Source organism: Haemaphysalis longicornis, unplaced genomic scaffold, assembly GCF_048455015.1.
Source record: "Haemaphysalis longicornis isolate Haplotype H1 unplaced genomic scaffold, Haemaphysalis longicornis Haplotype H1 scaffold_7, whole genome shotgun sequence".
Classification (NCBI taxonomy): Eukaryota; Metazoa; Arthropoda; class Arachnida; order Ixodida; family Ixodidae; genus Haemaphysalis; species Haemaphysalis longicornis.
In genome coordinates this window covers 162,679,406-162,689,740 of record NW_027526422.1, presented here as the reverse complement: position 1 = coordinate 162,689,740, position 10,335 = coordinate 162,679,406, and the positions used below count along the sequence as shown (strand labels likewise).

At 45.6% G+C, this 10,335-nt stretch overlaps 1 protein-coding gene across 1 annotated transcript; it reads left to right on the top strand.

Moving 5' to 3' along the window:
* Window positions 1-7,424: 7,424 nt before the first annotated feature.
* On the top strand, window positions 7,425-9,813 carry LOC144146636 (uncharacterized). Its single transcript, XM_077678574.1, has 4 exons — window positions 7,425-8,166; window positions 8,623-8,892; window positions 9,201-9,648; window positions 9,735-9,813. Exons 1-4 carry the CDS (start codon window positions 7,425-7,427, stop codon window positions 9,811-9,813), a joined length of 1,539 nt encoding a protein of 512 aa, XP_077534700.1.
* The last annotated feature ends 522 nt before the right edge of the window (window positions 9,814-10,335 follow it).

Here is a 10,335-nt window from a genome sequence, read left to right as displayed (position 1 = left end):
TGGAAGATGTACTGAAGCATCGCCTCATTGGGAGGTGTGAGTGTTGCGCTGGCCTACCGTCTACTCATCTTGGGTGTCCGACCGAGCAACCGCTCGCACTCCGCAGGTAGTCCTTGCAGGCGGCGACTGGCGCGCTCGTGAACAGGAGTGATCGGGATGTCTTGACGGGTGCTTGGCGCGTCCGTAAGACCAGGGATCATTCACCCGGCTCCTCCACCACTTCTGTAACGATGGTTACGAATGAGGACTGGAAAAAGGTTTATTTACAAGGTGAACTTGCGCCCAGAAATGATGCGCTGCTCGTAGACTCAGAGCTTGAACGTCGTCTACCTCCTCTTCTTTACCTCTAGTGCCACTCGTCTTCTTCTTCCTTGCCTTCCACTCTTTCGCTGATGCGTGACGTCAGTTTCCAGTCAACGCGTGATACTCAAACATGTTTCAATATGTACAGAAATATTAGGATGACAGGACCAAAGTAGATTAACACAGTATGAGAAATAGCTAATGATCATGACGAAAAGTCAGAAAATACACATACATACATACATACATACAACAATGCGCCAGATAAACTAAAAGAGAAGGATAGAACAAATTGCACATGCGATGTTACCTTATAACGGTAGAAGCCTTGGAGGGAAACGATAACTGTGACCCATCAAAAACATCGAGGTCAAGAAAATAAAAATTATAAAGACTTGTATCCCGTTGAGGGTTGAGTGCTGAGAGTGGCGGGTAGTTACAAGAAACGGCCTGCTCTCTCTTGTTTGCTTCCGCAGAATCCGAAAATTAATACTATTGAGAAGTATAGGACAGGATATACTACCGTGAACGAGCTTGAAATGAAAGAATAGATCGGCGCGATTTCGCCGGCAGCGAAGTGAAGGCAGTGACAATAGTTCAACGGTGTTAGAACACGAGCCAGAGTCATTTTTAGCGAAGCAATGGTTGTAAACGCTTAGATATTTTTTCTGGACACGCTCAATTATGTTACTTAGGGAATTAGAGATGCCATTCCAGATCACAGATGCATACTCAAGTTGAGGAAGACATATTGCGGTGTACAATTTGCGGAGTGGCATAGGAGAATTGAATTCTCTCGATATTCTACAAACACACAGAGAGAACGAAGACCCCGCATAGTAACACCTTTAGTATGAGCTGAAAAATGCAAGGTGCTATCAAAGAGAACGCCGAGATCATTGATCTCACAAACCCTACATAATAATCAATCAATCAATCAATCAATGTTTATTATAGTGCCCAGGAACAGAGGAGGCCTTCTTGCTGGAGCACTCAGAGGGGAAAATGCAGCACTGTAGTACATCAACAATTTGCTAATAAACACTCAGTGAGCAAAAAAAAAGAAAGACCTACAAAAACGGCAAAAAAGATTAGAAATAAAATAGTTCAATCCAACCGACTTTACACAGTCAATTCGTGCTGGCGCACAGAAAAGGTATAAGACAGCAATTAAATGCATCAACAGCTGGCAAATGAACAGTGAGTGAGCAAAAAATAAGAAGAAAGTACAACTTCAAAGAAGAATAAATATACCATAGTGTAATTTTAGCCAACGTTACACAATCAATAGAAACTATAATGTCTGGTCAATTGCAAGAAGACATCTTACAATACGCGTAACTATACGGAAGGGTGAGTGAAAAGAAGAAAGTTTTTTCAAGATTCGGGAAACGTACATTTTCAGTTTAAATGGACGCATCAAGTGAATATGGCAACTTTAGTGATAAAAACGGCAGAAAAAGAATAATTCTACGATAATTACAGTCGCAGTATCAGCACAATACACGAATATCCAGGAACAAGAACAAGCTCGGTGAAGTCAATGCACAAGTCAGGACGTTAAGTGAAGAAAAAATTGGCCGCGTATCTGCTCCTTTCGTTGCAAATGACGTCAAAAGACGATAGTCTTTATCGGCTTTTGCGAAGTAAATGCCTCCCTTCGCTTTACCACTCACCTCTCATGTTGTTCCTCTTGCGTCGCGCTCCTCCAAGGTAAAGACGGCAAATGTTTGCTTAAATCAGTTTAAATTTTGCGCGTTCCACTGCTCCAAACCGGGTGTCTCGATGCGAACGCTGCCGTACGGCGAAGACGCGCGTTAATCGAGGCACCCTACTTCAACGTTTATAGAACCGCGTTTCCCTACTCCACGTGCGTTGCAAGCAGAACGTGGAAACTATCTAGTGGAACCTGGCGTAACTGTTGCCGGTTGATTTCTTAAAATGACGGCAGAAGCTATAGTGGCGCGGGCGACAGCAGGCGACGGCGGAGTGAATTCTTTTTCTGCAGTTGATGAAGTATTTAATTTCGCAAAAGTGAAGCATGTTTGAATTTTTATAAAGGAACACTGCAAATATCACTTCTGTATTGATTTGTTGTCTCATAATTGCGTAATGTCTTGTTCTTCTTCAACAATGTTGACAAGTATGAACATTACACCGGACCAAGACGGGTAGGTTTAGCTGTAACTATATAAGAATGTTGCGCAGGCATTCTTTTGCTTTGGCCGGGTGGCTGAATCGAGTCACAGACAGACAGACGGACAGACATACAGACATACAGACATACAGACAGACCAAAATTTCTGGGTTTCAGTAGCCCAAGAAAGACTATCGTCTTTAAAAGAGCACTGCCAAGATGAACCTAGTGTGTCAGAGCTGACAACCCTGCCAAAAACTCCCGAAGAGGACGCTGAAAGATATCGAGCTTCTCGGAGTGAACATTATGCAGATGCTGCATCCTTTGAAGAGGAGAACGTGGGCTGAGAGCTCCAGCTGCTTTAAAAGGGTGGTCGAGCCTTGTAGCTTTTTGTGTAACGCAAAAACTGATTGATTCAAGTAGTTCCGGGCATAAAATAATACCATGAAGCAATTTATACAAGAAAAGAAGGTCTGAGTGGGTCCGCCGGGAACTTAGAGAAACAGTTATAGGGATAGGCTCCGAAGGAAAACGATGCCTAAATATTGATGAAAATATGGTTTGTACACACTCTATACGTTGACAGTTGGAACTACAGGTTCCATTCCAAACGACAGAAGCATATTCTAGTTGCGGAATACAAAGCGTTCTGAATAGTTTTAGGAATGAAGAAGGAAACCGGAATTCTCGTGAAAACCTGCATACAGCCCCAAGAGAGCGGAGCGACCGCCTAGTAAGTTGAGTGACATGAGGTGAAAAAGTTGAGGCACTGTCGAAAAGCACGCCGAGGTATCTGATCTCTTCAACTCTAGACAAGATAATAATAATAATAATAATAATAATATTAATAATAATAATTATATTAATCAATCATTCACGTTTATTTACGTGCCCAGGAACAGCCAGAGGCCTGAGTGCTGGCGCATGGATAGTTAAAAAAACAAAATACAAAAGCATATTGCAAGAAACAAAGAAGCGACAAAACACACACAAATTCAAGTAGTGAAAATGACAGAAATAAAGCACAGGCGGAGCCTGGGTACAAGTAAAAAGATAAAAAAAGAAGATATCTTTGTTGCTCTGTTGTAAAGGCCACACAACAAGCAGTGCAACAAAGTTTGACACTAATACAACAAAAACAACGGCAAGACCGTAAAGACAAATGATAAGACGGACAAATGACAGTAAACAGTTTGAAAAATAGAAAACTCTCAGTTGGTTATACACAACCGCAGAGAAACCAAATTCGAGAAGAAAAAAAAACGAACGACAGAGATATCATGGATTTTTAACTTACTGTATTCAACAGCGCGGTACAGTAGATTGTAAAGGAGTTTTGAAAGATGTCAAGGCGTTCAAAGAACCGTTTGTAACAATTCAGTATTCTGCGCACAAGAGAAATATTGGAGTTGCGCGCAGCGGTCAAGCATGGGCGATGCGACCTGGTGGGCCTCTGTGGTACACTAAACTCTACACAGTTAAGCAGGTCTGCGCAAGATAGGTCACCATAAACAATTTTGTGAAGAAATGTAAGATCTGCACGCATACGTCTGCATTTCAAGGAAGGGATGGAAGCAACTATGGATAAGTCAGAATCAGGATGAAAACTGTGATTGTGATGACGGTACCTAAATACGGATAAAAACTTCTGCACACGTTCTAAGAATCCACTACTAGATTTGGAGATGCCGTTCCAGGCAACAGAAGCATATTGTAACTGAGGTATACATATTGCATTGTATAGCAATAAAAATGGATCTGGAGAAGAGAATTCCTTTGTAATCCGACACACATTTCCAAGACTTCGGAACGCTCGCCTGGTGATGAGCCTAATCGGAGAAGACAAAGAGAGGGTACTGTCGAAAAGCACCCCTAGGGCCCTAATCCCCCCAACCCTTTGCAGAGGATCTCCCTCAATGCTGTAGGAAAACAACAGACGGTGGGTTTTCCGGCTGTAGGTGACAACCTTTGTTTTAGCGGGGTTTAAAATTAAGCAGTTTTTTCTGCACCAGACCGATAATTCCGACACATTGCTCTACTAGGCACAGCAGTACTGAACGCTGCTAATGTGCCTAAATAGTTTGATGATTGATTGGACTTGCGCAAAACAAACGGGGACGAGGAAGGAACGACAAGGACGAGCGCACGAGCGCACAACCGCTCGTCCTTGTGGTTCCTTCCTCGTCCCCGTTTGTTTTGCGCAATTCCAATCAAGAATCGTTTCCAACTAGGCCGGCTTGCTGTGATGCTTAAATAGGTTGACATCACCAGCATAGAGAAGTAAAGAAGAGTTTGGTAACACTTTTCACACATCATTGATAAAGATAGAAAATAATAATGGACCCAGCACGGAACCCTGAGGTACACCGCTTGTTTCAGGGTAAACACTAGACTTTTTGTAGTTTACATCTACGTACAACGACCGGTCAAGGAGATAGTTGGACAACAAGGCAACAAAGCTTGCGTCTACACCGGACGTAGCAAGCTTGTTAATTAATAACTGATGGTTCACCCCATCAGACGCCTTACTGAGAAATAAATAGCGTCCAACTGGCTGTTTTCACAAACTGCAGCCGAAGGTTGTGTAATAAAGCTTGCAAGATTTGTGACCGTCGATCGACCCGAGAAAAAGCCGTGCTGATTTGATATCACAACTTCTTTGACGCAGGCAGCAAGAAGTTTGTGCAGAGCTGACTGAAAGAGTTTTCAGAAGACTCAAAGAAGTGAGATGGGGTGAGTCAGAAACGGCTGACTTATCACCAGACTTAAATACTGGAAAACTTAGTGATCTTCCATGCACGATGAAATTAGCCGAAAAGTAAGCAGTTACTATAAATGGAAGTTAAGACAGGCACAAAAATGTTGCCTTAAGCCTTCAGGAGGGCTGCTGGATGACCACCTGCACCACAGTAAAATGATGGTTTATCCGTTTAAGGCTATCATTGACAATTTTTTCATTGAACATAAGTGTAATAAATTAGACATATTATTAAACGACAGGCGTTCGTCGTTATCATCTGGCAGTTGAACATGAAAGTACAGAGCAAAACAGGTGGCAACATCCTCAACCTCTAAACCATCGCAATCAAGCAGGCTAACGTGTTCTTTAGACGCCTTAGAACGGTTGCGTTCATACCTCTAGAATTCAGCCGGTTTCTGAGATGCAGCAGCCTCTAACTACTCTATATAGAGCTGGTGGTCACGCCGGTAGAGGCTTTTATAAAGTCAGCGAAACTGATTTAACTTCGACCAAATAATAATCAATCAATCATTAATCAATCAATCGTTTATTAACGTGTCCAGGAACAGCAGGAGGGCCTTTGTGCTGTTGCGCGAAGAAAAAAGAAAGAAAAATAGGCAATGTAAGATGCCCCACACCTCACAGGTAATGCAATTAAAGGGCAGCGAAATTGACACACGCACACAAAAATTACACACAGTCCTACACCAGAATATACATGTACCCACAGAAAACACAAACACACACATACACACAAAAACAATTACAGTGCCTTGCAGTAAGGCATGTGACATCACGCCAGTGGTAGTCATACAGAGATAATTTCAAAAATTTACATAAATATTAAAGTTTAGTTGCACGGTAACGGAGGGAATCAAGATAGCTTATATGTAAGAAAAGGAGCATGGAAGGAATGTACATGTAAAGAAAACCAGACATGGATTAGGGGAATATATAAAAAAGAAAGTCTAGTGTTCTCATCACATCATGCTCAAGTGACCGCGTGTGAACAGAGGATAAAAAAGGTCACTTACATGACACGCTCACAGACATGTTAGCAGAACTGTGTCGAGGAATTATTATATATATCTAAATATTCGTTGTACTGATTGTACGTACACTGGAGGTGAAACAAGGGGCACAAGCCACGCAGACAGCTCGGATTAAAAAATGTGTTGTGTCTGATTTTGAACAGAAAAAAAGGATCAGCCTTCATACGCCTGGAGTATAAGCATTCTAGTATTGGTACAGAGAATGACCGAAAATTGTTATGGCTAGCAAAGCGATGATTGAAGATAGAGATAAACTTTTTCTGGACACTTTCAATACGCATAGAGAGTGTTTTGCATGCGCTATTCTATACCACCGAAGCATACTCGAACTGCGGACGACAAGTAGTCGTGTACAGCTTTAGAAAAGAGCCCGGCTCCTTGAACTCCTCTGATAAGCGACATATAACGCCGCGAGATTGGAGGGCCCGCCCAGTGACCTCCTGGATGTGTCGGAAGAAGCTCAATTTACTGTCGAAATTAACACCAAGATCCTTCAACTCCCCAACACGTGGTAGTGCTTCACCGTTAATGTTATAGGAGAACAATATACTATCAGTGTTTTTAGTGTAGGTGAGTACCTTAGTTTTTGATGTATTGATAAGGAGTTTGTTGCGTGAGCACCAATCCGAAAGAGACATGATCGCTCGCTGGAGAGCGGAACAGCTTGCGGTGTTTGAAACAGCCTTAAATATTTTTACATCATCATCATATAAGAGAAAGTGACAATCATAAATTATTAAGGAAACATCATTTACAAAAATTGAAAAAAGAAGTGGACCAGAACAGATCCCTGAGGGACACCACGTGTGGCCTCATAGAAGAGGGAAGACTGCCCTTTTGCTCGCACGAAGCATGACCTATCCGATAAATTATTACATAAAAGGGATGTTGTTGTGTCTGAGATTCCAAAGTGGACAGGTGCCGCCGCGTATTTAAATTCGCGCAACTACACGCGTGAGTTCCCCAGTGCTACGATGGGTGGCGCCACGTCCCCGGTGGGCACCTTTCGGGAGACAATCACGTGACCGTGTTTTTCCCCGCCAACTCTCTCGGCACGGTCTCCATCTTGTGCACCGCAAGTCATGTAAACCTCGGACGAATAAAGTAATTTGCAGTACTCAACAAAGTACTTAACATTGGAGACGAGGCGGATCACCCGCGGCAGGGAAACCCCCACTGCATCCAGTGAGTCATGGCTGGCCGCCAGCATGATTTTTCGTCACGTTTAGAGGAGTTCACGGGCTCCAACTGGTCATCGTGGTTCGGCCGACTACAATTCTTCTTCGAGGCCAACGATGTGACCGACCCTGTCAAGCAACGTGCACATTTGCTTACACTGTCCGGTGCTCACATTTACGACGTGGTTTGTGCGCTACTTCAACCGAAGACGCCGGACCGAGTGAGCTATGCCGAGATCGTGGCCGCACTTCAGCCGCACTACGACCCTCGCCCGTCGGAGGTCTACAGTCGTGCCATGTTTCAAAGGCGGGATCAGCTTCCAGGCGAGTCGGTGAACGACTACGTTGCGGCACTACGCAAGTTAGCTACGAGCTGCAATTTCGGCACGCTGCCGACGGCAACAGCACCCCCGGCGACGCAAGCTGGTGGAGCGGCATCAACACAGCAGGGAGCTACGGACTACAATCCAACGCTTCTGCCGTTAGATGTAATGTCGCGGGATCGCTTTGTGTGTGGTCTCCGCGACGAGAACCTTCAACAGCGACTGTTCGCAGAGAAGGAGCTCACGTTTACAAAGGCCTACGATTTCGCTATTCGAGCGGAAAGCGCCGTCCAGCAACAACAAAAGATAAAAACTGATCACGCGGAAGTCAACAAGGCAGCAGCGCACGCCAGCGACAGCGCTACGAACTCCAAGGCGCATTCTCAAGGACAACGCTGTTGGCGCTGCGATGGATCCCACAGTCCCAAGACATGTAAGTTCATCAAAACAACGTGCAATTACTGCCGGAAGCAAGGCCACATTGTTAAGGCTTGTATCTCAAGGAACAAGGCTGAGAAAAAGACGTACCAGCGCAGCATTTCCTTAGGAACTTCACAGACTGCCAACGTGACGGAGCAAACCAAACCCGACGTTTCAACGCTCCATGATCTCTGTACAGTGGCAGACGGGTTCAACACCCCGAAGTTCACCCTGAAGCTTACAATGCATGGCAAACCAGTGACTTTTGAGGTTGACTCCGGTGCAGCGTGTACCATGGTTAGCAGAGACACTTTTCAAACTGTGTGGCCAACGCACGCACCTACACTGCAGCAGGACGACATTCATCTACGCACCTGGTCAGGTCAGCAACTCCAAGTCATTGGAACAGCGACAGTTAATGTTGTTCACAAGAACGCGACTTGTCAACTACCACTTCTTGTTGTCCAAGGCACAGGATGCAGCTTGTTGGGACGCAACTGGTTTGACAAGCTGGGCATCGAGCTTCACGGCATTCACCAGACAACGGACGAAGGCATTTTGACCAAGCTGCTACGGAAGTATGATGACGTTTTTTGTGAAGACACCACGGGACACACAGGCCCACCAATAAATCTGGAACTGAAGGAGGGGGCAAGCCCCACGTTCTTCAAGGCACGGCCTGTGCCCTTTGCCATGCGCGCATCATCGGAGGCGCAGATTGACAAGTACGTAGAAGACGGTATTTGGGAGCCTGTCCAACACTCAGACTGGGCTACACCACTAGTATGGGTACGGAAAAAAACGGAAGCTTGCGTGCCTGCGGTGACTACCGCTGTACCGTAAATGAGGCTGCGAAGAAGACTTCATACCCCTTGCCTACAACAGAGGAAGTGTTTAGCACTCTGAAGGGAGGGCAAGTTTTCAGCACCTTGGACTTGGCCCAAGCTTACACTCAACTTCACGTCAGTCCAGAGACAGCACAGATTCTCACAGTCAACACCACGAAGGGTCTGTACAAAGTTAACAGGCTTCCATTTGGCGTTTCAGCTGCTCCAGCCATTTTCCAGCGCTTTATGGAGACAACCTTGAGCGGCTTGCCAGGAGTATGTGTTTACCTGGATGATATCATAGTGAGTGGAGCAACAGCGAAAGAGCACAAAGACCGTCTTGGGGCAGTTCTGGAGCGACTGGCCCAGGCAAACCTTCGACTGTGCAAATCCAAGTGTCAGTTTGGTGTGGTTGAAGTCAAGTTTCTTGGTCACAAGATTGATGCAGCAGGGATCCACACGTCAGATGACAAGGTTGAGGCCATCGTGAAGGCACCAGCACCCAAAAGTAAGCAAACACTGCAGTCTTTTCTGGGCATGCTGGCCTTCTATGACCGCTTCCTGGAGCGCCGCGCTACAGTGGCGTCAACACTGTACGAGCTGCTGGCGAAGGACAAAACTTGGAAATGGGAGCAGCGGCATCAAAAGGCATTTGATGAGCTCAAACAGTGCCTTTTGTCGAGGACTGTCTTGGCACACTATGATGAAAGCAAGCCCCTCTTAATTTCATGTGATGCTTCGCCTTATGGCGTAGGTGCCGTGCTTGCTCAGCTGGACAGTCAAGGCAGAGAGGCAACAATTGCATTCGCATCCCGGACATTGGGTTCCGCTGAGCGTAACTACGCGCAACTCGACCGGGAAGGACTTGCTGTAGTCTTTGCAGCCACTCATTTCCACAAGTACATTGTGGGCCGAGAAGTCACCTTTTTGACGGATCACCAGCCGTTACTCGGGATTCTTGGGCCACGAAAGCCTGTACCTGAGATGCTTTCGCCCAGGATGAAAAGGTGGTGCCTCAAACTCCCAGCGTACAACTACAACCTCCAGTATCGCGCCGGTAGTCGTCACCAGAATGCGGATGCGCTTAGCCGACTTCCACTGCCAGACCGCATTGAAGAACCTCACCCACCTGGAGACATCCTAATGTTTGAGGCGTTACCGCGACCACCGTTGACAGCTGACGTTGTATCCACACTCACTCATGAGGACCCCATTCTTGCGGAAGTCTTTTCAGCAGTACAGAATGGCACCGTGCAGCGATTACAGGGAGACAGGTTCACTCCATACCGAAGAAGAGCTACCGAACTTGCTATCCATCGAGGATGCATTAGCTGGGGCTCAAGAGTTGTCATACC

Excerpts from the sequence above, each read along its gene's own strand:
- LOC144146636 (XM_077678574.1), top strand. The coding sequence starts at position 7,425 with ATGGCTGGCCGCCAGCATGATTTTTCGTCACGTTTAGAGGAGTTCACG. Across the intron at positions 8,167-8,622 it reads ATCCCACAGTCCCAAGACAT|GCACAGGATGCAGCTTGTTG; the intron begins GTAAGTTCATCA and ends TTGTTGTCCAAG. Across the intron at positions 9,649-9,734 it reads GCATTTGATGAGCTCAAACA|GTGCCGTGCTTGCTCAGCTG; the intron begins GTGCCTTTTGTC and ends CTTATGGCGTAG.